This window comes from Spinacia oleracea, chromosome 2, assembly GCF_020520425.1.
Source record: "Spinacia oleracea cultivar Varoflay chromosome 2, BTI_SOV_V1, whole genome shotgun sequence".
Taxonomy (NCBI): Eukaryota; Viridiplantae; Streptophyta; class Magnoliopsida; order Caryophyllales; family Amaranthaceae; genus Spinacia; species Spinacia oleracea.
Genome location: NC_079488.1, coordinates 84,774,945 through 84,802,331, shown reverse-complemented (window position 1 = coordinate 84,802,331; position 27,387 = coordinate 84,774,945). Strand labels below are relative to the sequence as shown.

Genomic DNA, 27,387 nt, shown 5'->3' with positions numbered 1-27,387 from the left:
ACCATAATTCCACGGGTGAGAAAGTAGTGGTAAAATCCCCCTGTGCAGTTAAAACTAAAAAGGGTCATCATAACTTTAGTATCTGATTCCAAATACATCATACAAACAGAGCTATGGAAATCGGCTTAAATATAAAATACAACAGAGACAAAAACATATATCAGCGGAGTTCGAGTATCACTGTATCGGATACAGAAGACACGGTTTTCTTCACTGGTTTAGTCACTCATTATCTGCTCCTGGGTCCAGAATTCTCGCTACATTCATCTGCTGGTTTCTTTTACACAGACACTAGGTTAGATTTTGGTGTGTTTTTTCTTCAATACTCTATATTGTAACTTAGTACTCTGTATATTCCTATGTAGACACACCATTTTGCAATTTTTTTTTAAACAACAGCTAAGAGTTTGCACAGATTCTATGATAATATCCATAGCATCCAAGCATGAAAGAGTACATTGCAGCTTGAATAGAAAGCAAAATAAAGCTATTAAGCAGTATATTGATGAAATTCAAATAACTCAGTTGCGTCACATAATTTGGACGCAAATGAGTAAAGAATACATTATGGTTTGAATGGAGAGCAATATTATCTGAATAAAAACGCGTCAAGCCTCTATGGCTGAGTCAAGTCGAAGACAACTCAACCGTACAGTCCCGAGAAGGTGCTCAGGAAGTTCAGTCTCTTCAGTTGCCTGCAGTATTGATTAAAGTCAATATCTGTTGATTTGCATGCATAACTAAGATCTAGGCTAGCATAAGAGACATAGGAAATAGAGCAACACATAAATTCAAGAAGACAAGTCAGAGATGGTCAACATATACAACTAATACAAGAGCGGAAGTAGATGTTCCTACCATACAAAGCTCAATGCATGTTCTGTGTTCTAAAACAGATTGGTTGATGAACATCATTTCCCTTTCATTTCCTTTTTATTTTACCACCGTCCTCAGCACTCCACCAAGATATATTACTCCTGCTTACCAAGCTGTCTAGATTCACACTTTAACCACTGAGCCATGCAAGGCCAGTATTCTCTCATAGAACTTCACCAGGTTGACCTCTAGAGAAGTATCCCAATTTTTATTTTTGTTTTCCAAAATAGACATGAAAACTAAATTCTTACACTCAAGCAGCAGCAACAACCCTGCATGGATCTCATCAACAACAGGGTCTGGGGAGGATAGGTAATCCCATCAAGAAACTGAATGAAAGATTCCTTCCAGTTAGGCAATACTACTAATAGCCATCAAAAGTAAGAAGGAAATGCCTAAAATTGGAAGCTATCAGTAAGAGAAGCTTAGAAAGGCAGAAAATACACACTCACACATACACACACTCACACACACATACTCACTCGCTCTCATCTTGGTAACGAAAGAACACATACTAGTATGTAACATTGACATGGGCAGCAAAACTAAAAGGATGAGATCCCACATTCTGTATGAATGTCCTCTATAAGGGGGAAAAACAACTAACAATTGAAGCAGAAGCAATAACCTCTATAAGAATCGCAAGATCAACCACTATGCTTGTGACATATCCAAGGACAAGACCAATAACGCTTCTGGCAACCGATGAGGAACCAATATCCACATCAATCTGCCAAAAAAACAGAAAATGGGTCAATGAAAAGTTCACAAGTATTACTCATCTATAAAATCACATAGCAGATAACATTAATTATATTCTTCTCTAATACTGTCATAAATCTTTCATAAGATATAAAATTTAGAAATATTTATCTGGACTGAAAAAATAATCACATGGTATCCCAAGACAACAAAATAAAATCACATGGTATACCAAAGACAACCATTTTTTTTTTTCTAATAAACTACAACGGATCCGCGCAGCAATATCAGAGTATATCTTTCTTCTATTTTTTAGGGGAATATCACGATGTCAGAGTATTACTTCTAACTCCTAAGCAAGTGAAAAAATTTAAGGATCCCAAAGTCTGTTTCGCAGAATGAATTAGCTAAACATCTAAATATTCCAAAACATATGCATACACGGCTACATGCAGATTCGTTTTCATGCAAGCATTTCGAATAACAGATCCGCATTGACGCAAAGCAAACGCGAGAACAAAAGATAGTTATAGCAGACTCAGTCTCTCAGACACGGGAATAAGCATCAGAAAAAAATAATCCAAACAAAAGAGTGTTTGGACACTGAAGTGCAGCCTTCTTCAAGGTCTTAATTACCTCCAAAAAATTGTCTTGCCTCAGGTATCTACAGGTCACAGCTTTACCCAACAGACAGGCTTTTGTACCAACTGCACGCTTAACCATCCAATAGCCCTGAACCAACTCAAGCAGTTAGTTTCTGAGTGTTATCAATAAGCTTCTCATATTCACTGAAGATGTAGCTAATAGATGCAGAGTGTGTAGAGCCTATATAGTGTATACCTTCACAATGCTTGGTATGAGCTTGAACCTCGAATCGCGAAATGAGTCAGTCCCATCAATAAATTTGCCCAATAACGAACTTTTGTTCACAGGCCTGTCAGAGGCATAATAAAAAACCAAATTGTAGTTTGGTTTGGCTGGGATCTGAAACAACAGAAACAACTCTGAATTAGACGAGGTTAAAACTTAGAAAAATTGTTGGGAACGTAAATAAGAAAACTATAACATCTCAAGCCTGATAATCGCACTCCAAAACTTCAGTAGTTTACAGTCAAACAGGCATTAGCAGTCTTGCGGTAAAGAATTTGCTGGTTAACATAAAAACTACCAGCCAGTCCAGCCTTCATATAACATTTCAGATTCTTGAAGTCCAACTTCATAGGCATTCCAGAATATTCTACTTTAATAATTTGATTGTATGAATATCATAGTAGGCAAACCATAGAGAGGTGAACAGAAATTTTACTAGAGACTAGTAGGGGTAGATGGTTAGAAAAAATCGTAACCTAAAGATGCATCTAAATGTATCCTTAATAAAGATCCTGCTTTTCCGCACCAAAAAATTAAATTAAGAGCCTGCTTTTTCTAGGATCAGTTTTCATCCAATTCACGCAGGTGAAATTTTGTAGTTTTTAAATTAACCAAAAGGGAAGCACAGAAACTCTTCCGGGATTAACAGCCTAAAATTTGAGAGCCACAGTCACACATCCATGGAAGCACATAACTGTTGCAGCCACTAGCCCATCAGATGCATAGTGCAGCACTCTCATTTCACAGCACATGATAAAAGAATATAGACTGACAACGAAGGAGAAAGCCAACAGAAATATTCCAGAACAGTAATGATAAATTGATAAATTTAAAACTAAGACATGAGGATGGAAAGAAATGAAATAGTAGTAAGATATGCTTCTTCGACATGCAATAACTAAAAATAAATAGAGGAAGGTTTTTAATCCGAAGAGCAAAATAAAGGCAGTTTATAAAAGACTGATCTTGGGAGGCTACGGAAAGGGGAGAGAAAAATAAATCTAGAAGCTCATACCTGTAGATTAAAAATGAGAACGAATGGAAGTTTTCTTCCAGCGTCTGACTGAAATAAAAAGAGAAAAAGTGAGATAAAAGAACCCATGGAGCAGCGACTTTAAGGTTAATCACAGGTTAAAGAATATCAATCCCAAATCCAAATTGTGACACGCATACAAAGTGAGTATAAAGACCTAGAAACACAAACCATTCAAATCCTTATCAAAGAAATCATAATCACTGTTCTGAGCATACTGTCCACTTCATGATTGCGAACCGGAGAAACATGTAACAATTACAAACTTGGGTTGCCATTTGGCATGAGTTAGACATGGATTAATACCTGAAAGACTAAAGCCTATGAAAGGGAACAATAGAAAGCCTCCTAGCAAAGAAAAGGGTTCAAAAATATTCCCTCAAACGAAGCACCTCCAGTGATCAAATAAGGGCCGAAAAGCTCTCCAGGCATCATCAAGACCTGTCCAGTTTCATCCCCTATAATCCTAAAGAGGGCGTATTTAAAAATGTATGCTCTCAGTTCGCACAATTCCTCTTCAGTAGAGGACTGCTGAATCCGGAAAAAACAATTACCGTAAAAGACGCATAACCTCTCAAGCATAAGGAAACATTCAAAAACCTAAGTCAATATATATTTAGACACAGCACCAGAATCAAAAGCTAAGAGTTAAACCAAAATAAAATTCGAATCTAATAGCTAGATCAGATGCAAAGTGGGTAAAGGGATATTTGAAAGTACCTGAACAACACAGGATGGACGCAATGCAACCTTGTCAATGCTTTGATCAGCCTTGAGCCAATCAACAGCTATAAGCTTTAGAAGAGGATCTCCACCTCTTACCTTGAAAAGGAATAAAGATATTGTTCAATTAATCATTGCAATACACACCCAGGGAAACTATATAGATTAAGAAAACCATTGATTGCGCATGAAAATAAGTGAAGTGGACTCCACTTTAGTTTTCGGTCATTCACATTTTCAAGGACATTCCAGTATAGTCATGGCAGCCATTCTCAAAAAAGTAAAAGAGTCACAAATGGCCATTTTTCAAATGTGATCGAAACTGTGTGACAATAAAAAAAACAGTTAAGCTTACACATGACAATAAGAATAAACTTCCTGTGTGAAAACGTAAGGTGTATAAGTTTCTAATCCAAGTTAACAAAAAAAATTATTTAATACAAGACCATATTCGTCAATTAGTCTCTTTTAAAATTCTGATCCAACTGCTTCTGTTTTTTTCCCCTACAACCTTAATTGTGTAATGTATTAAAATGGAAGATGTATGGAGTATATATTTCTCAACATGAGAAGAAAGAGAGCTAAACTTTCTCTTCCCAGATATTTCACATTAATATCTATAAACAAGAAATTAAGAAGTGATCGAACATGATGATAGTAGTGTCTGACTGAAACCTACAATTGAAACCGAGATAATTTGGATAAAGCCAGTCATCTACCAAATAAATAAATTACTTTAATGGATACTTGAATATTTCATATGATCGGATTTATGCACCAAACCCCAAATTGTGCATTGAGTGGAATGAATTTTCATAAATAGAAAATTTGTCCACAATCAAAAGTTACTTGAAACTCACCAAAAAAAAGGTACAAGAATAACATTGGAAATGCACGCGTCGAAATTGTTTAATTCTTTTACTTTATTAACTTGATAAGGAAGTGGAACTAATTTAGCACTTCCGGTAAATAATATGGAAGTTTATCTTTGGACAGGGAGAAACCAGAGAATAATTTAATCCCTAATTAGCATGTTTGAACTCATAGAGCCATGGAGACATCATGAACAGGTTAGTTTTTCCCTATATCAACTGCAACACAATCTTAACCAGTGGCATTAAAGGAGACGGAATGAATTCAACAAATTGGAACATGAATTGTTGACATCGTGTCTATTATTTCCATGGCATTTTAAGAATATACAACTGTCAAAACAATAGACACTCAGAACACTACCATAAAAGAAGTGGCCTAGTGAGGAATTAGAAGGCCTACTTTATTATAGTCCTTCAAGTATGTATTTCCTCTAATCATAAATCCTGCACCACCTGGATTTGTCCAGCAATTTATGTCATCGTCATCTTTTCCTTCACGCAATGAACCACAAAACTTGATTGGGTCAATTGGCACAGGGGGTGTGGCTGAATCTAATACTTGGCTCGAATCATGATCTGCAGAATAAGAAAGCTAGTGTTTGTTAATGGGTTATATTGCAGAATACAGAATTAAAATAAACCACACCTCAATAAAAAGCATAACAATAGCAGTTAAGCCACAAATGAATTGTCGCATTTACAATTCCTCTCTTTAACCCCCCCCCCCCCCCCCCCCCCCCCCACCCTGTTGTTTTTGTTAGAAATTTTAGGTATGGGTGAGAAATTCACATTAATGTATCATTTGTTTTCTATAATTTTAGAAAATTTTAATTAAAGATAATATCTCTGGGAAAGAAACATGGCTTTTTACTTGCATATTCTAACATCTATAAATAGGATTAGAGTTTAGGGGTCTTAGATGTGTGTATAGAATTAGAGTGCATTTTATCATCATAAGTCCCTCGCCCTCTCATTAAATTTTAGTTATGTGCAAGCATTAAAGTTTATGACGCGGTTACTCGGCACAATGCTGTGTTCAGCGATCTCTAGGATTTGAAAGTGCCAGATTATTAGAGATGAAATCAATTATATCCCTGAGGACGATTTCTCATTTCCCTTGGATACGTATAAGGGGACAAAATCGTCTTAAGGGGGTGAGTGAAGAACTGAGCTAATACTTCTCTGTTAACGAGATCTCGAATCAGGGTCATAGAAGTTTGATTCTTATAGATCACAGGAGGGCATAAATATAATTCACGGGGAAGAATCACCTAGCCTCTTGTACAACTGATATGCCTTAGAATAATAGAAGATTGGTCTTATCGGTGAAAATAATTAGTACTAAAGAAAACTAACACATGGAAGTAGGTCAAGTACTCAATATAATAGCCGCGAACTAGTCAAAGATACAACCAAACAGTTAAGCAACGGAACCTGAAGCCTTCAAAGATAATCTTGCTATGTCCAATGAATCGTTCTCCAGCATCACAATGTCCTGACACAGCTTACAAACTGGTGTCAAACCTCGTAGCGTTACCATCTCATTACAATAGTGGGTCTATTGAATTAGTCAAGCACCCAAACATAAAGAAAAGAATTCAAACCTTCTTGTCAACTTCAATATCATCATCACTATCTTCATCTTCAGAAGATTCTGCCGCAATCGCATCATAAAACTCTTCTGCCTCTGCACTGTCACATTCACTGCTGGAAATACTACTACTGGAGGAATTTGAAGTTAAAACTGCTGTATCAGAATTACTTTTAAGGACTGGATTTGCTCCAATATATTCCTTCAGACCTATACAAACAGAAACAAGAATAATTAACATGTCATGCACTCTCCTGTGAAAATTTTAAATCTTAGCAAAGTTAAGTAAACTTCCCCTCAACATCACGATGCATTGAAGAGTGCATATTCAACTGAAAAAACGTCTTGCAACTAGGGATGTCAATGATTAGGATCTAGGTAGGGTCCAGTAACACATGTATACGTACCATATTGTTTTGTAGACCCATAGGGTCTAAAAAACTAAGACACTTACCCAGACCCATAGGGTTAATAGGGTATGGGTGGGGTCTAGGGTCCAGAACATGTCCTTCATTACTTCTAATTTTTATTGCCTATTTATCTATATGTATGTAATGTGTAACAAGCCAAATAATGACCACCATTTAAATGGTAATACAATTAAAAGGTTAGCGTAATGGACCACAACAACCCTGACCCACCTGTGTTGGTGTATCACAGGCGCAACAGAAAAAGCAAACAGCAGCAGCACAGCTACAACAACAACACCACTGCAGCAGGAAGGTCCGTTGGCACTAACTGACAAGAAGAACAGGAAGCAGACAGAAAGAGCATTTAATGTTTTAGCTTCCTAGTTGTATAAATAAGAGAGAGGAGAAAAGAGAAAGGCATTGAAAATTATTTGGTAGAATTGGAGAGTTGTAACCTCAAGTTACTCACCTGAGATTTGTAGCCTAAAGCTACTGAGTTTGTAACCCTTGGACTATTGAATCCCATTAATCAAACATCCTCTTCTTTCTATTCATCTCTGTGTGTCTGTGTGTGTTGTGAAGCCAACCCAGTGCTTTACAGTTGGTATCAGAGCAGCCACAAACCCAGGGAAGAAGAAACATGGTGCAGTCAACGTCACAACGGTTTGAAACTGTAGAAGGAGGGCTCGCGGAAGTCCGACAGCAGATGAGTGCCCTCGAAGAAACGGTGCAGCAACTCTTGGCAGAGGGAATGTCCGCGTTCCAAAAGACTCTGGCCAAGAAATTCGCCACCAAGAGCACGGAGGACACTCAGAAAATTCACCAGGCCACCACTCTTTTGGAAGAAAAGATAGATCGGTTTCGGGAAGAGCAAGGGGTTCAGATGGAGATGTTGAAAAACAATCAGGAGAGGTTCCAAGAGGACTTAAAGGCATTTATGCAGAGGAAGAATTCCCCTGTTAACTCTCCGAGACATAACGCGGAAAACGAAGGTGAGTTTTCCAACTTTAGGCAACACAACTACCAGGAGAATGACAGAGGAAGAGGAACCAACTTGAAGTACAGGAAGTTGGAAATGCCTACGTTCGAAGGGCTGGACCCGGACGGGTGGATTTTACGGGGAGAAAATACTTTGATTTTTATGGGCTGTCGGAAAAGGAAAAGATGGATGCGGCGGTGGTGTCCATGGAAGGGGATGCATTGAGATGGTACACTTTCGAGACTCGCGGGCGGCCGATACGGTCGTGGGTTGAACTAAAAGGGCGTGTATTGATGAAGTACCGGCCCACCAACGCCGGCACCTTGCACGAGCAGACCGTGCAAACCACCACGGTAGAAGACTACACTCGCCGGTACATCGACCTAGCATCACCATTGGAGGACGTTCCAGAGAGCATCATGAAGGCTCAGTTTGTTAATGGGTGGAAGGAGGATATCAAGGCGGAGATTCGGGTGCTGAACCCGTACACCCTAGATGATATTATGGACCTAGCTCTACGGGTCGAGGAGAGGAACCGAACTCGAAGAAACGGGTATGGAGGAAGCAGGAATGGACCCTTCTCATATTTCAGTAAAAGCCCACTCTCACACAACCCACAACCCACAACCCCAATAGCCCAAACACATGGCCTAACCCAAATAAATTTAACCCATACAACAAACCTTCCACACAAAAACCCACCACATCATCCCACAATTCCACGTCCTTTACCCAACCCCCTGCCAAAAGTTTTGCTTCTCGGATCACCGGAGAAACCCGCCGGCTGACGGAAAGGGAGCTACAGGAGAAGCGGTCTAAAGGCTTATGTTTTAGGTGTGTTGAAAGGTGGGGCATCGGCCACCAATGTAGGAAAAAGGAGATGAGCGTTTTGTTAGTGGATGAGGAAGACGGGGGGAGGAGCTGACCGGCGAGGAGGTTGGCGGTGAGTTTTACTCACTGGAGGAGCAAGGTGAAGAGGAGGTGCCGACAACGCTCTCAATTAACTCAATCGTAGGCCTTACCAACCCGAAAACACTCAAATTGGTCGGGCAAATCGGAGGCGGCGAGGTGGTAGTGATGGTGGACCCCGGAGCTACCCATAACTTCATCTCACTTCGGGCGGTGGAAAAATTGAAAATACCGGTTACAGAATCAGCAGGCTTTGGTGTTTCTCTGGGCAATGGTGAGGCAGTGAAGGGAACTGGCATTTGCAAACGGGTTAGATTGAAATTAAACTCAGAAATTGAAATAGAGGAGGATTTCTTGCCGTTGGAGTTGGGCAACTCGAACGTGATTTTGGGAATTCAATGGTTGGAGAAGTTGGGACCAGTGGTCACCAATTGGAAAACTCAGATTATGAGATATCAAAAATCAAAAATTTCCTTGAAAGCCATGCTATAGGTGATCAGGAAGGAGGGTGGAGGTATTTTGTTGGAGTTTAATCAGTTGGAGGAAAAGGAGAGGGAACAACCATCAATTCCTCTGTTTTTACGCAGAGCATTACAACAGTTTAGTGGGGTTTTTTATTTACCCACGGGTTTACCTCCAAGCCGCGGACACGAGCATGCGATTATCATGAAAGAGGGTAGCGACCCAGTTGGGGTCAGGCCCTATAGACATCCGCAAGTACAGAAAGACGAGATAGAAAGGCTAATCCGAGAAATGCTAGAGGCAGGAATCATAAAGCTGGCCACCAGCCCGTTCTCCAGTCCGGTCCGGTTGGTCAAGAAAAAAGATGGGTCTTGGAGGTTTTGCGTGGATTACCGGGCTCTCAATAAGGAGACGGTTCCGGATAAATATCCAATTCCCGTGATCGACGAGCTGCTTGATGAACTATATGGAGCAAGGGTGTTCTCCAAACTCGATTTACGGGCTGGATATCACCAAATTTTGGTGAGGCCAGAGGATACGCATAAAACTGCATTTCGTACACATGAGGGGCACTACGAGTTTCTGGTAATGCCGTTCGGCCTCACCAATGCTCCCGCTACATTTCAGTCATTAATGAACGAGGTATTCCGACCTTATTTGAGAAAATTCTTCCTTGTTTTTTTTTTATGATATATTGGTCTATAGCTCCTGTGAAACTGACCATGTGAGGCATATACAACTAGTATTGTCCCTGCTTAAACAGAAGCTGTTATTTGCTAACTTCAAAAAATGTGAGTTCGGAAAAGAAGAAGTAGCCTATCTTGGGCATGTGATCTCGAGTCGTGGAGTGTCGGTTGATCAAGAGAAAATACAAGCCATGAAGGAGTGGAGTACTCCGAGGAATTTACGGGAACTAAGAGGTTTTTTAGGCCTCACGGGCTATTACCGGAAATTTATTGTCGGCTATGCTCAAATTGCACAACCGCTCACCGATCAATTGAGGAAGGACAGCTTTGGCTGGACAGAGATGGCCACACAAACGTTTGAGGCGTTGAAGGAAGCTATGACTACCGCCCCTGTTTTGGCCATGCCGAATTTTGGCAGGGAGTTTGTGATTGAGACGGATGCCTCGGGGTATGGTTTGGGGGCTGTGATGATGCAAGAAGGCCGCCCGATTGCGTACTATAGCCGTGTTCTTGGCCCACGAGCAAGGGGAAAGTCCATATACGAAAAAGAACTCATGGCCATCTGCTTAGCGGTGGAAAAATGGAAACATTATCTTATGGGTAGGCACTTCGTGATTCGAACTGATCAACAGAGCCTAAGGCATCTAACCCAACAGCGTGAAATTGGGTCAGATTATCATAAGTGGGTACGAAAGCTAATTGGGTTTGATTTTGGTATCCAATACAAACCCGGAACTTCAAACCGGGTAGCTGATGCACTCTCAAGAAAAGGGGAAGGGAAGCTTGAATTTGGCACTCTAGAATTGGGTACACTCCTCACATCACAGGGGGTGGATTGGGCTGCTTTGAAAGAAGAAGTGAAGAAGGATGGTGGGCTGGAATTAATTCGACAGGAGATTAAGGAGGGCAAGCAGATGACTGGTTTTCCGTGGTGGGGGAAAGGCTGTTATACAAGGGTCGAACCGTGCTAGCCAAAAACTCGGCTTTCATTCCTCTCTTACTCCGCGAGTACCATGACTCACCCATTGGGGGTCACTCCAGGGAGGTGAAGACATATCTCCGGCTTAGCTCGGAATGGTTTTGGCAAGGTATGAGAAAGTGTGTGGCAAGGTACGTACGCGAATGCCGAGTGTGTCAGCAGAACAAACATTCCCAACAGCAGCCTGCCGGGTTGTTACAACCGCTGCCCGTACCTTTGGCAGTGTGGGATGATCTCACTATGGACTTTGTTGAGGGATTACCCACCTCAAGTGGAGTGGATACGATTTTAGTGGTGGTGGACCGGTTGTCGAAATATGCTCACTTTATTGAGCTTAAACATCCTTTTACGGCCTTAACAGTGGCCGCGGCTTTTGTTCGTGATGTGGTGAAATTACACGGGTTCCCTGCTTCCATTGTCTCTGACAGGGATAGGGTGTTCCTTAGCATTTTTTGGAAGGAGTTGTTTAAACTCCATGGAACAGATTTGAAGAGGAGTACATCGTACCATCCACAAACTGACGGCCAATCTGAAAACGTGAATAAGGGGCTGGAAACTTACTTGCGTTGCTTTGCGGGTGAGAGGCCAAAAGAGTGGGCCAAATGGCTCTCGTGGGCTGAGTATTCATACAATACTTCACCCCACATGTCAACTGCCATGACCCCCTTCAAGGTAGTCTATGGTAGAGATCCACCGCGTTTGCTACGACTGGAAGCAAGGCACACTCCTGTGGATACCTTCGATGAGTTGCTTCGTGAAAGGGATGGAGTTCTAGACGAGCTCAAACTCAACTTGTTACGAGCTCAACAGATTATGAAGCACAATGGAGACAAGAAAAGAAGAGAGGAAAGCTTTAAGGTGGGAGATAAGGTATTTCTCAAATTACAGCCGTATAGGCAACGCTCATTAGCCAAGAGGCCGAATGAGAAACTGTCAGCCCGCTTTTATGGCCCTTATGAGATTATACAGAAGATCGGTCGTGTAGCCTACAAACTCAAATTACCCCACACTAGCAAAATTCACCCTGTCTTCCATGTGTCACAACTCAAGAGAGCTGTAGGGGAGCAAGCTGCTGCTACCACCTTACCTATGCAACTGACTTCTGAACTGGAACTGATGGTTGAACCTGAGGAGCTGCTAGGTGTGCGTGAACAGGAAGGGGAGGGCACCCTGGTATTGATCAAGTGGAAGGGTCTGCCCGCGTTTGATGCTACATGGGAGGTGGCTGTCTTGCTCAATGATCGCTTCCCGGACTTCCACCTTGAGGACAAGGTGTTTGTTTGGGGGGCGGGGTGTTGTAATGGACCACAACAACCCTGACCCACCTGTGTTGGTGTATCACAGGCGCAACAGAAAAAGCAAACAGCAGCAGCACAACTACAACAACAACACCACTGCAGCACGAAGGTCCGTTGGCACTAACTGACAAGAAGAACAGGAAGCAGACAGAAAGAGCATTTAATGTTTTAGCTTCCTAGTTGTACAAATAAGAGAGAGGAGAAAAGAGAAAGGCATTGCGAATTATTTGGTAGAATTGGAGAGTTGTAACCTCAAGTTACTCACCTGAGATTTGTAGCCTAAAGCTACTGAGTTTGTAACCCTTTGACTATTGAATCCCATTAATCAAACATCCTCTTCTTTCTATTCATCTCCGTGTGTCTGTGTGTGTTGTGAAGCCAACCCAGTGCTTTACAGTTCGTAGTGACTAGTGACACAAAACATCGTAGCCCATAGCTGCATTTTTTAGGGTGATGGGAGATTATTGGTCAGCTTCTGGCTGGTGAGCTAGTGACTAGGCAGTGATGACAGACTATTGCATTATTTAAGTTTTTTTATTTGTGTAAGTTAGCTTGGGAGGGTCCATGGGTAGTGTTTGGCTCTGAAAACTTTGGAGAGACCAATATCCCTACTCAATAACATCTAGACCCCATAGGCCCATACGGCTACCCAATTTATTCTAGACCCATACCCTACCTGGACCCATAAGGTCTAAAATATTAAGACCCATATCCTTAAGGACCTTAAGTTAGGGTAGAGTTCAGAAGTGTCAAGATAGGGATCCTTGACGCATTGTCAAAGAATTTGTTACGATGACTATGAATATTGTGATATCGATATCATTTTCCACAAAGCTACCCAGACCTACTAGGCAAGATGCTTTGATCTATTCATTATCGCTCCAGTACTGGGAACTTATCACAGATAATAACTGCAGCAGGAGTGATGATGAGTAACCAGGGTTTGCAACAAAAATACAAGTCATAGCTCCTTTAATGAGTCTTCATATCAAGCTTTAGTGTTCTACCATGTTGCTACGCAAGCAAAACAATACATGAAAATCTGCGAGAAGTAACTTACCAGCAACCTGACACAACAATGAATAAGGGATAGATTTTTCAAACTTTGAAGAGCGACTTTTCTTCCATGCGCCCCAGCTATCAGATTGTATCTCCAACATATGTGTCACAAGACACCTTGGAAATTCTGTTGTAGCACCAGATGTGTCCAAACTTCTTATCTCCCAAGTAGAAGCTACCAAAAATAACAGAAAGAGAAAAAGTTTTAGAAATCCATCTTAAGATCAATAGGAGTGAAAGATCAAAAGTTCTATAAGAAATTTGTATAAATAGAACACTTATGGAGAGAATGTCATCCAGAACCATTTCTAAGGGTAAAAGGTAGCAAAAACTTTGCTACTATCTCTTTTGACTCCCACCGTTTGCAGTTAAATGTTTTGCTTCTTTTTTCAAGGTCAAAGTTAGTAAATTTTATGTCTAACCGTAACTTTTTACTAATTTATACGTACCTTGTATCTTGTTAGATTTATTTGAATGTGCAACTTTTAGAATATCAAACTTCTATTTAAAAAAATATTATTTAACATAAAACTTGAGAGCAGAGTGCATTGGAAGCTGTGGAAAAGGAACTGGAACAACTATTTACTAACGGAGGGTCGGAGGGAGAATACATGTGAAGCACTAGAATATCACATCAACTTTGCCTTGCAATCCCAAACAAGCTTTTTATGAAGCATTTCACATGGATAAAAAAGCAGAAATTCAGTCAGATTTAGGTTGACACAAGAAGCTCTGGTACCCAGAACCCATGACTTTTATTAGTCCAATGACTCCCATCATCATGGGTACCTGGTTAAGTACACGCATACTTGCATAGTAGTGTAGTCAACCAAGTTGATGACTCATGGTGCAGAAGAGGTTGGAAGGGGGAGAAGGTGCAAAAAAGAAGCCTAAACACTCAATTTTTTTGACATATTCCTCCAACTTTAACAAATTGATTTTGTGGATAAGATTTGTAAAGCTACGGAGATCTGTGGATACCAGTACATTATGGCTTCTGTAAACTTATCATATTAAAGAGGGGTGGGTGAGTTCCACAGACCCATGTCTATTTATCTTTTGGTTATTCACCTCCAGCATAGTCAACCTTGTCACTAAATCTATCATAGTCTCGTAGACTAGATTGGAGATATGGAGGTACACCCTTTTACTTTCTTTACTTGGAAGTAAAGCATAAATTTCCTTTCCTACCCCTCTTGAATAAGCTGAAAACTGGGTTGAGAAGTAGATGATATTCCAACCAAGGGCCTACAGGGAGCAATCTCGTGGCTACTGCATTAATGCACAGATAAGGGCCATTACGTCAACTCCTTTCCTTGTTAAGGATCGGATTAAAGCCTTTAAGGATCCAAGATTATGGTGTTTTCTGGCACACATTTTATTTGAATTTCCATCTTACGTGTTCTTGACAGAAATTTTATTTGACAGACCGGAGTAATTGCTATGAATCCTACTGTAACTGCTCCTCATTTTTTTTTCTATATGTATTTTGAAGAGCTTAGGGGAAAGTGATTATTTTCTTGTATAAAGAGAGAATGAGAAAATCATGTGCAATATCACAGGAAAAACATAAACTGCACTGCACAAAAAGATTTGGGTAGAGAGGTCCAACTTTTAAAAAACTGAAATCTTTTCCATTAACACACAAGTAAGAATTAAATCAGTCATGATATGTTTTCTTCTTTTTGTAGAACAGGTCTCTATAATGAGCACTTTGTTTGCTTACCTCAGAACAGTCTTCCCAACCCTTACAGTATGCATAATCTAAACCCCTCTCATCTCTCAAACCAATTTTGATGTTCATGTAACTAAACAACGAGTTCAAAAATTGTTGGCACTCAAATAGTGAAGAACTAGTTCTGAAGAAGAAATCCTGTGAGTTAGGCAAGTCGTAAGCTAACGCCTAGCGGATTGAGCTGTTATAAAACCTTATAATTTTTCTTTATCAATTTGGTTCATAATTATTACATCTCAATTTTCCTAAAAGTGCAAGGGTGAGGAAGAAAAACATGTACTCCCCTTTCTTAATTGAGTTGTTCTTTTTTATAAGTCCCTTTTGGAATCTTTCCTTATTTGTCTAACATTTATCCCCTTTATACCCTTAGAAATATCACAAAGGCCCACTTGTTTACTCTCAAGTAAACTTTTATCCTCATTAAACCCCCCAATTATTTCTCTCTCCTACCCACATGGGTTATATTCTATTGAAATTCATGTGACAATTGTACTTTTGTTAGATTGTCTTAGATTCCAAAAGGGACTAACATTCAAGAACGGAGGGAGTAGCGTACTAGAAAGGAGACATAAAACTTGAGAGCAGGGTGGCTTACGGCTTATCTTTGTCCGTTGATAACCAGATCTAGCAGGACATTTCTTATGCACGGCTGGGAATTGCAAGATTGCTGCATCCATGAGTAGAGTTAGTGTTAGGATAAAAAAGATAGAGATAAAATAAATAAATAAAACAATAGGAAATATACATATCCTCATATCTATTGAAGTTGCACAACAAAGATATGCATGGAACGGGAGTCTAACTTTAGGAAGCAGGGTGGAAATGATAAGGGTTTAAATTTTATGGGATAATAGTTAAATTAAAGGGAACAAGTTTTCCATCCTTCAGCTGCAATTCACCACCGATTAAAGTACAAAAACCTTCAACTCAAAACCACAAACCAATTATAAACAACATACTATTCCATTCATCTCAAAACCTTTCTTCTCTGTCTGTATTTTCTCTCCTCCTTCACTTCTGCTGCTGTTGAAGAGAGTCTTTCCGCCCTCAACATGGCCAAATCTAGTAACAAATAGGAATCATGTCGTTGATACTTGAAAGAATCAGAGGGGGGGGGGAGAGAGAGAGAGAGAGAGAGAGAGAGAGAGAGAGAGAGAGAGAGAGAGAGAGAGAGAGAGAGAGAGAGAGAAAGTCAGATGGAATATCAGATCTACCACAACCATACTGCCACATCTCTACTACACTGAATGGTGAGAGAGAGAGAGGTAGATGGGCACATCTTGTGAGTGTTTTGATAGTTCCAAGACTTAAGATGGATAAGAAAGAAAAGAGGAAAGACTTTCATTGGGAAGCTTGATATGGATTACCATCCTGAAATTTTAAACCCAGACAAAAGAGTTCTCTGTATTAAAAGTTATGAAAACCAACATTTCCAGTTAGACCGAAGAAGTCGTTCCAGACTTCCAGTCAGAGGGCATACAGATCCTCTTGAGAATATTCAGTGGGGAGGGGTAAGATAAAAACTAAGATAATTTAGACCAGCTTCCAAGCGTAAGTTCTAAGAAAAATAATAATTACATACATCTACATTCTACTACTACAATATAAACGGGGCATGAGTAGAATGACTGCCTGGTAGGTTTCCAGCAGCAGTTCACTTCCAATACATATTAGTACTTTGAACTAGCAACTGGACACGAATAGAACTTGAAATTCCAACAGAAAAACAACAAGAATCAATTTCTCAAGAGCGCAATTCAAAGAGAGACGGGATTCAAACCTCTCTAGACAATTTGCACTTTTATTAGTTTAGAAGTCATAAAATTTTATTGCGACCGCTGTATCTGAAAAGCATGCTACTCTATGCTTGGAAAGCAACACAGAGTATAGAGGCTCTCTATATACCTATTAAAAATAAGCATCTAGAAACATGTATGAAAGCCGCATAGATTATATCCATTGTAAATCGTATGCAAAACCAAGTGGCTGTCTTTCTTATGAAAGGAAACCATCTTTAATTTTGCAGCTGAACTCCTATATAAAAGGCTTTTTTTTTACAAGGAATTGTTTTTAATTAGAACTCGGAAAGAGGAATTCACCAAGAGAAACAGGAAAAAAATTAGACATTAGCCCAATTCCTTTGAATCTCCCCAATTGGATAAAGCCTTAAAGCCCCAGCTGCCTTAGCCCATAATGACGCTAACAAAGAAACCTTCTCCCATAAACCACCACGAGAAGAAGCAACTCCATTGGAGATACAGCCATTCTGTCTCAGTCAAATGACCCACAGGATAGCTGTTATGGCAGTTCACCATTGAAACTTCTTTTCCTTCACCCTTCCAATCCCAAAAAACAAATTTGCAACCAATCCTTTATATGTAGTATGAAGGGAAAAACCAAACCTCTTTATGCACCCAAAAAGTCCCCCCATCCCCCCATAGATAACATTTCAGCTCGCAGTAAAGGTAGACAAGGATCACACATGAGCAGGATTCAAGATTAGCACGGCAAAGATAACAAATGTTAGGTGAGATAGCAATCCTCGACCTCCGATAATTGAAGCTATAACCAATGGGGACACTTTTAATTAGACACTAGTTATTGTCTGTGCTAAATTTTAGTAAATGCATGGTCATACACGTAAGAAAATAATTGTAGACGCAGAGAGAAAGATTTACTAACTGTATGTTTCATCTTGTCCACGAAACCATTGCCTTGAGAACACAAAGTCCCTTTTGGAACTCCACCTACACGAGGAAACAGCAGCACATGTATTATTCACACGTCAATCAGGAATTTTGCAGATAAAGACTTTATACGGAGAAGACAAATCAAAGAGACAACTTAAAGAAGAATGTAGAACATTTAGCACCATGAATCATGTAAGAAAGATGATTTCAAGGAGGTTGGCATAGCGTATTCACTATTCCCACCCACACAAAAACTCTCTAAAATCCAACTGAATATTCTCCAAAGTTTATGTACCTGTAAACCATACATGACCTGCATGCACCTATCTACAAAAATTAATGTCTAAAGACTTAGTGATTAAGGTACTTAAGGAACAGAAAGATTCATGAAAAATCACATCAGAAACAGGATAGGCTCCCCAAATTAATGCCTTAGTTTCCCAGGCTATTAAAATTAAGTGGAAACACCATATGACAGGGTGAAGACGAAGTGATTAATGAGATCTTTGATCCCCACAAGTAAATATTTCGCACATATATATTAGTCCTCCTATCCCATTAACTAACTTTTATCCACACTCTGTATCCCCCCATCTTTCTGGAGCAATCTTCTGTGTCCCCCATCAACATGTAAAGATAAAATAGGATTGTTAGGAGGCACTACTGAGTCACTGACATAGGGATTTCTTTGGGTGCATTTGATTAACCACAAGGTCCACAATGATATATATCATGTGGTGGATTTATTAAGGGTAGTGTCTACTACTCAAGTTATCAGGTGCTCCATCTAGCTTTATTACAGGTGCAGGTTGCAGCAAGTTTAGAAAAACTTCTTCACGGACATTTATTTCTATTAGATAAGAAAAGGAATTCATTGGTGAAGGAAGATTGAAGTAAAACGAGCTGCCTACAAGAAGACTTCGGTATTTTGTCCTGTCCACAAATTGTTTTCTCAGGCCAACAAACGTCAACTCAAGTCCTACTCAGAAGTTCTTTCATCATAGGATAGCCATCATACATTCATACTTATAGTACCTGAGTCTGAATTCTGTAACTCTCTATTCAGTTTTTTTAACTCACAAAATCTCAATTCTTTTGAATTGAGTTAACTAACTTCATTCCAGAAAATTCAAAGGAGAAGCTTGTCTTGCATGCATCGGGTGTACAATAAGGTCATCGTGCATCCATGTTGAAGTTACTTACTTACTGTTATCTAATTAATCTTTTTCAAGTAATAATGTTAATATGTAAAACATGATATCCGTGCTCTTATCTTCCAAGGTACTATAAGTCCTCTTTTGATGTAGTCTCTTAATTAGCATTAACATTTTTCTCAACTATAAAAAATAAAAATAAAAAAGCACCCTTTAGATCAACAAAAAACTTGTTTTTGTACTCCTTTCATAAACAGCTTAGAGTGAAGAGGAACTGCAATGAGCCAAAATTAGTATTCCACATGCAACTTACATAAAGAACATTTCTAGCTTTGAAACACTAGCCAAAGAGGTAAGGAAATGCAGTGTGAAAGTTATATGAAGTGAAATGTAAAATGGCAAAAACTTGGCCATCAGTTTATACTTCCTAGCAGCACAAGACAAGGTGAGAAAAGAAAAGAGCACAAATATATTACCAAGTAAAGTATTTTGAATCATATGTACCATATAGAACATCATAATTCCCATCTACGCACTCAACAAGCTCCAAGTCACTAGTCAACATATCCCACCTGTAATGATGCACCCGCTTCTTCATAATTAGTTAAACTGTAAAGCATAACTCATCCATTTTGAATAAATAAAGATATAGACAAAAAGAAAATGAAGGTGGACAGGGAATACATATCCCTAAATATACCAAAATAAACCAGAGAAAATCTTAAAAACAAGGATGAACGGGGAAAAGAATCTAACTCATATCTCTTAGAGGGCTCAAGGCTCATGAGAACCTCAAAAACAGTATCTGCTTTGCAATCAATTATACCCACTGACTTCACAAGAACGCCTCTACCACCCTATTAACATAACAAAAGAAAGCGCAAATCAAACTTTTGCAGAAACAAACCATAAGAACCCTACAGCTATCCCGATGCCAAGAGAAGGGAGGGAACAACAAAAGATGCCATAATGGCCAGCTTATTAGTGTAAAAAAATATTTGCTATCAGATTAAAAGTAAAACACAAACAGATCTAGAAAAACAATTATCCTTCACAAAAGTGAGTTATTTCTTGGTAAAACAAGTAACAAATGGAGCTAAGAAGGAATACAACTGGGCCTTTCAATCGCTTTATAGAATCTTGAGAGTATCAGTTTCTAAAAGAGGCTAAACTTTTAGGTAATAATTTATAAGTTGTGTATATCACGTCAGCTTTTTTTCCATTGCATGACAACAATTTTTGTATTCACAAAGTGTGTAGATGCATAAAGTGAATATATCTGAGTCTTGAATGTCAAGAGCTTCCATGGTGACAACAAGTGGTTGGTTGCTCCCACACTACACCATTTTTTATTCACATTAAGCATGGCCCCATGCTTCTTTCTAAAGTCCTTGATCAACTGTATAGAGCGTTCTGTGCAACATATTACAATATTACATATAACTTCTAGCAATGAAAGTTCTAGGAGCAGCTGCATGCAGCATTACTGCTGACATAGCGAAGAAGCAGTTCCAGAGTCTAAAAAAAAGCAATTCATTGATCCAGGACAAAGGGTATGACAATTTCACCAACATGGCAAGGTTGATGAGAGTCGGAAGTCTCAAGAGTCAGGAATGAAATTAAATGATAAAGAATTTCCCTATTCCATGCTGTCTAGGGTAAAAACTATCAAATGCCTTTGAAAAAAACAGTATGAGAATGTGGATACCTTGGACTCTACAACATCCTCAAAGATTCTAATTCCTGTAAATAAGAAAACAAAGTATCACAAACCAGAAGCAACAAAACAAGTAAAATAAAATAAAGCACCAAAAGAATCAACAGAAGAATCATTGTAGCCAAAGATTCGACTAGTCCATTGAAGTACTGAAAAGGTTGCCCTGGTAGAAATACAAAAAAGCAAAGCTTGGGAATGTACCTGCAACTGTACTTGGAATTTGCTAAACAAAACTTCGCCATTATCCTTTCGGATAAACAAAGAAAATCTAGAGTTCTACTCTTTCCTTGAAGAAATCCATAACAGACGGTGAGGATTTTGTTAGTTTTTTAGAGAAATTCTGAAATGGGCTAGGGCTACCTCAAGGAGGGGGGTATTTGGAAGCCCAAAGGAAGTTCCATCCCAAACCAATTGGTGATAGAAGAGTCGCTCCTCAACCTTATAAGGTGGTTAACATCTCTCCATTTCTCCAATGCGGGATAACTCACATGTGCACAACTTCGACAGGAATAGTAATAAACAGATATCTTCAATCAGACCTATTTCTGCCTCTCCCCTTAATTTGATCTTCAAGATTGTGGTGGCTTATTACACATTTCCTTCGATGACTTTTTTTTAGAGCGGAGGTAAACTGATAATCAGCAGAAGAGGGGATTCTATCAGAATGGAAAATCAAATTAGTAGAAATGACTCAATGAGAGAGAAGATAGGGAAATTGATTGTTGATTGTAATTTGATGTGATTAAATCATCAAACGGTCTCTACAATCCCAGATCTTCGAGTGACTGGACACTCCCTCAGCACAAAAACTAAACAAAGAAAAATAAAACTCAACCAACTTCTGGTTATTCCCTCCCTAGGCGAAAAACTCTGTACACAATACTAAACAAACTCACTCCCCCTTCCCTAAGTTAACTCTAACTGACTTATTTGCATGACAAAAAGTGTCCCTTCCCCTATATCAGATGCATTACGGGAATGAGACGGGAAACCACTAGCTGGCAATGAGAACTGAACTCATGTTCCCGGAGTTCAGAGGTGGACAACCAACAAACGCTCACCAACCTCAAGCTTAGACTAATACCTTTCCTTAAATATTCTTAGCCACACTGAGTTCACTGAATAGTAAATGAAAAAGTCACGATTAGAAATTTTATGGCTAAAATTTTAAAGCTTAGAGCAAACCTATATCAACTCCTAATGTATTTGATTGCTGAATTACAACTACAATGTATAAAGCCTTCTCTATAACTGATTTGATATGTGACCCCCCAAGAAACTGGAAAGTACAGTAATGTGGCTAGAAAATTTAGAGCTGAAAATTTTACAAGAACAACTCATCAATTGATCGTTAACAGCCATTCTAACAAAATACTAACCATTCATGGTGCATACACATTTCCATGTATGTGCCTCAATAGCATCCGTGTCACCATCAACTCCCATATAGCCATCTGTATGGGCATTGTCTGCCAAGGATGATGATTGCCGCAAAAGTGGCTCTGGATCGATAATAGGAAAATGATCAAGTACTTATCACTTAATGAGACAAGTTCAAGAAAAAAAATCTTCAATGTCCAGATAGCAACTGTGTTAAAAATTGAACTGGAAGCAACATAACACTGAATCACTGCCATACCAGTTAACTGTGACTCACCATGTCCGATTTTTATAAGCTTTATGAAGCCATGTGCATACTTCCTCACCCTATGGCGATGCGCGTCAAGGTCAATCCTTTACACAGAAGAGAGAAAGTCATAACATAGTTAAAATTAGCATCAGCAAAACAAGAAAATGGAACATGTAAACCATGAGATATTGAGCCGACAAGTAAGAATTTTAACTACAAGCACAGATGAACAAATTGCAGCCTACAGAACACACTGCAATAAGTGCCATCAGCCAATTAGAAAAATGATCCATTTATGACAACCTAATGAAGATATTGAAACAAAGAGACTAACGAGTCTATCCCATAAATGAAGGGGAACATCATTCCCCCAACCTAATCACCAATAAAGAAAGGGGATTTGAGTTGAACAAACAATAAAGCTTATGGATATGCATGACCTTTTAAAAAAAAATGTAATGATTGACATGCAGAGCATAGCTCTCTGACTGTACACGAGCTAGAAAAACTTTTAACACCCTGACACGGAAAAATTATTTTCAACCTTCTATTCTATGCCATTATTTCTACCAGCATCACTGATTCACTGACCTTACCAAGCTGAACCAGACATACCAAACTAAAAAGTCCACAGACAGATCACCCATAGACACCGTGATGACGAACAATCATGCTCACAGACACTGCACCTAGCAGCAAGACAGAATCTCTTCTTTTAAATACATCTTCTGTAGAACAGGTAACTTCAATTGAAAATATGTAATCCAGAACTAAAATGTCACCACTAAACTTCAGTAACATCCAGTTCAAATCAAATATGAGGTGTATAAAATACCAAACCCTCAAAATATGAAACAGAAGAGAACAGGAAAAGGAAGCTAGGTCCACACCAATTGTCAAAAGCTCAAAAAAGTTAAAAGTAACTTCACAAACTAAATTGCCTCCGCATATCAAGTATCAGCAACAAGTTAACATATGTTTCTTTCAGTTGTCTAAACATGGCATGGATCAGGATATATATTTGAGGATCCATGGATCCAACTATACAAGTAATAAGGTCTTTATTTTATAGGCTCTCTAATTAACTACTATCTACCTGTAAGCTCCTGAATATATCAACTACCCTTGATTCCTAAACACTTAAATATTGATTGCATGGGACAAGTAAATGGAACAAGAGTACCTACGATAACAAATTAACCTGTGCAAAAAAAATCATCGGCAATTAACATTTACAAGCAAGAAATCAAGAATGAAAAAACATGAGAACTTTTCCAAATTATTGCGCTAAGACATGAAGATATAAAAGAAATGGGGCATCCAACATGTACAATCCATACATAGGTTACCCAATAAATATCAAATGCAGCATTCACCTGTAATATAAGAGGATGACAAATGTATTCTTTGCACCACAAAAATCTAAGCTTACTGGTTTTAAATCAACAATCTATCAAGAATAGACAGTTACTAGGATGATAGACATACTCGGCCTCCAAATTCAACTTGTCTCTGGCTCTTCCTCCTCTTGAAAGCTCATATTCTGCCTGTAACGACAAGTTAACATTAGAATCAAATATAAATGAAAATAGGAATGGTGCCTCCACCTTACAGAACAAAACATCATACTTTTACTGAATCAACCAAAACAAATATTTTAAGAGGGGCATTGGAAAGGAGTTTCCAGCCTTCGACCATTATTAACAGAAATCGGACAAGAAAGAAAGCAATATTCTGTATTGGCATTTGCAAATTAAAACCATATGTGGTTTCCTAATAATATTTTTATTAGCTGCAACGAAGTACGGAGTAATAATCTTCCCAACATGAAACAACTTGCTAAAATAAACATGAAGTTTTTCTCCAATACCTGTTGCTTTGCTTGCTCAAAAGCTTCCACCCATTTTTGAGCTTCTCCAGCTGTAGCACAAGCAATCTTCAGCAAAGAAAATAATCAAATTACTCTAAGGAATGCCAACTCTACTCCCCACCCACCCACCAAAAAGAAAAGGCAATACAGAATATACAGAGGTAAAAAAGTAATCAGTATGAATGAAAATACAGAAGTCATTCCATAATAAACAACACATTTTATTGTAAAAAAAATACATTGCTATTTAATGGACAACATTCAATAGCCAAAGTGAAAGTGAAGATACAAAAGAGAAGGACCAGAAGTCACATTTATCAGCGCACGAGAAAAAAGAACTCAATGCATCAGAAAGGGACACATGAGTGTGAGGCATGTAGCAAATTGAAGCTTAAGACACCACTCGCTCCCAAAAAGCATTCAAAGAAGACTCCTCAATGTCTTGTCATTCCTTTCCAACCAAATCACCCACGAAATATTATTCCCCTTCTGCCATGGAATATTATTCCCTTCTGCCTACCCAACTCATATGAATCTGCAGATGAGCTAGAAGAGTAGATGTGATCCGATGAATCCCGACAATAACATATAATCTCTAGTAAAGTAACTACCCTCGGGAGAGGCAGGACAATGCAGGTGATTCCCTGCCTCCTCACTAGAAAAACAGAGTACATACATGACGAGAAAGGGCGTTACAAGGTCTTTAAGCCTGTAGATCATCACAACTCACAAGTATTAAGCTTCCCCAAAATAGCAACCCAGACAAACACTTTCACATGCTTCTGTTCAAACCCTTTGCCTTCAGAAGAAAGGAAGAGGGGAAAAGATGATGATTTGGTGTATCGAATAGTTGTTAGTAAAAGAAAACCCAATGAGAATACTCCAAATAAAATGTCAACCAGACAACCACACTCTACTATGCGTACTATCCGAGAAATCAGAAAAGGGGTTGAACAAGAATACGGAATACACAACATATTATTAAGCTCCCTAACATACTATCATGAGAGTCCCTCCTAAAATGAAAATTTGATGAAGAGTTATCACCATCCCTCGCCCAAAAAAAAAAAAAAAAGAGAGTAAGACGAGCAGAAGACATCTATAAAAAGATGGAAACATAATACTTAATGGTTTCTCCCCTTCCATAAATTCTTCCAATTTTTTTCTGCTAGATCTGCTGAATTACAAGCTACGTTTGTATAGATATTTCTACACAATTACAGGTCATACAAGTGATGTTAACATTTGGAAAAAACAGCTAATAAACCTCAAGTATAAAGAAGTATCCTACGGTGAAAATTTGACCTTATGGCTGCAAAAACATACATGAGAGTTCATCAAATGAATTCCTCACCAAAGCCTTTAATCTGGAAAAAAAAGAAATTAAATGCACCAAACAAATTTTCAACTTTTAAAAGCTTTCCCAACACCCTACATGGCTATGCCTATGCCTATGCTTGCGACAAAACACACAATCAAGATCCAATTTTATGAAAATTAACATGATGAGGTTCCAAATGAATCAAGGTACTAAGAAATTGCAAAATCACTTACTTCTCCCTTCTTTGATTCATCCAATCGATTATAGAATCGAAGAACATGCAGATCCTACATAAGTTATTAAAAATGGGAACAAAGAAAAGTGAGTGCATATATTGTTCTTCAGAAATCTAAAACCAAAAGATGGAAAACAGCATCATAGAATTCAAATCCAAGTGCCCTTACGCTACAATTAACCTTTCGGCATCCCATCTCTCCCACCATAAGAGTATGTCCCACAACACCTCTCCTTATAGGGTTCTGCATGAAGGAGAACAAAATTAGTACAAGCGACGTTCAAGTTATGTTAATTGTAAGACAGAAAATCCATGAAAAGACTTGGGAGGGTAAATACAAGTAACAATCACATCCGTGTTTTGGATTCATCCACCTAAACACTTCCTTACTGGTTCTCACTCATTTCAAACTGACATTGTATAGCGGACACATCCTGTTCCATCTCAGAATATCATCCTTAAAGCAATAAGCGAATAACAAACGAAAAAACCAAGAATTGAACAGCAACCCAAAGTTCCGATTGGATTTAGCTCATATAAAGTCATCATTATTCAAAAAACATAACTACGATCATGGGGATTTCAAATTAATAGATATAATAAAAAGAGAAAAGCTTACAATGCCGGGATTATCGTGAGGATCACGCTTATACATCTCAACGTACTTGCCCCTTATAAACAAGAAGCGAGGATGACAATATTCATGACCAATTTTATTAGTACCCAGATGAAATACCCAACCAGAATACTGGAATTTAGGTCTCTTCTTCAACTCCCCGCTCAATAGCAACGATGATCCATCCCCATCCGACAGCGATCTCAGCCTTATTGGCCGCGACATTGCTACCGATCTCCAGATATGGTTCAATTCAATTCAATTCAATTCTGGGAAAGATTGGGAGTAATCTAACGAGGGAGGGGTAAATCGCAAAGGACACGTTGCTGGATCGCGCTTTATTTGGGCATTTTATCAATGTGTGTTAGATCATACGGAGTGCTCCGTAGATCATTAGACATTAGATGGGAGTCTTCAATTATGAACCTATCACTGTTGTACTCATACTTGATTCTTTGCTTTTGCCGTTGATTACATCACCGTCATTCTTAAATTACTACTCCGTATACCAAGTCACCAACTACGGAGCATCTAACAAGGGTCCGGTCGGGGTGATTGTTTTGTAACGAGTAAAGTATACGGATGGTCCCTGGATTTTCAAAAAAAAAACGGAGTTTAGTCTTTGTGGTTGGAAAAAGAGCAGTTTAGTCCCTCAAAATGGATGGAAACCGCTGCTTTTTTTGGTCTGTTACTAACGGACGTAAAATTGAATATAATAATAATAAAAGTAATTTAAAAAAAGGTAAATTAATTTACACGTGGATTAATGATTGAAACAGCTAATTTTGATTAAAAGTTAGCCTTTTCAACTTCCTTTTTACTCCATTTACACGTGTAAACCTTTCCAACTTCCCTCTTTTTTCTGGTTTCTTCCATAACCTTTTCTGGCGGTTCTTTTTTTTAATGTTCCTAGCCCTATTTCCCCTTTTCACTTCCCTATTTATATGCCCCCTCCCCCCCTCCTCCA

The 27,387-nt window shown here is 38.9% G+C and overlaps 1 protein-coding gene across 3 annotated transcripts; it reads right to left on the bottom strand.

The window, feature by feature from the left end:
- Positions 1 to 27: 27 nt before the first annotated feature.
- On the bottom strand, positions 28 to 26,948 carry LOC110790114 (protein ENHANCED DISEASE RESISTANCE 2). 3 transcript variants are annotated; one of them, XM_021994876.2, is made up of 22 exons: positions 26,424 to 26,948; positions 25,974 to 26,048; positions 25,803 to 25,856; positions 24,249 to 24,314; positions 23,867 to 23,925; positions 22,406 to 22,482; positions 22,128 to 22,250; positions 20,740 to 20,774; positions 19,788 to 19,888; positions 19,508 to 19,603; positions 17,870 to 17,934; positions 15,783 to 15,854; positions 13,454 to 13,627; positions 6,684 to 6,880; positions 6,514 to 6,574; positions 5,480 to 5,655; positions 4,202 to 4,303; positions 3,464 to 3,511; positions 2,419 to 2,562; positions 2,215 to 2,310; positions 1,505 to 1,606; positions 28 to 695 (listed from the first exon to the last, which is right to left on the bottom strand). In XM_021994876.2, the coding sequence occupies exons 1-22, from the start codon at positions 26,643 to 26,645 to the stop codon at positions 609 to 611; spliced, it is 2,232 nt and encodes a 743-aa protein (XP_021850568.1). In that variant the 5' UTR covers positions 26,646 to 26,948; the 3' UTR covers positions 28 to 608. The 3 variants fall into 3 exon arrangements, with proteins under 3 accessions (XP_021850568.1, XP_021850565.1, XP_021850564.1); XM_021994873.2 differs by having other exon boundaries at positions 22,388 to 22,482; positions 25,986 to 26,048; positions 26,424 to 26,876; XM_021994872.2 differs by having other exon boundaries at positions 22,388 to 22,482; positions 26,424 to 26,875.
- Between the last annotated feature and the right edge of the window lie 439 nt (positions 26,949 to 27,387).

Coding starts and splice junctions, on each gene's coding strand:
- LOC110790114 (XM_021994872.2), bottom strand. CDS start 26,645: ATGTCGCGGCCAATAAGGCTGAGATCGCTGTCGGATGGGGATGGATCA. Junction 23,926..24,248: donor TTGAGCAAGCAAAGCAACAG/GTATTGGAGAAA, acceptor TTGTCGTTACAG/GCAGAATATGAGCTTTCAAG. Junction 3,512..4,201: donor GTCCATCCTGTGTTGTTCAG/GTACTTTCAAAT, acceptor TTTTTATTTCAG/TCAGACGCTGGAAGAAAACT.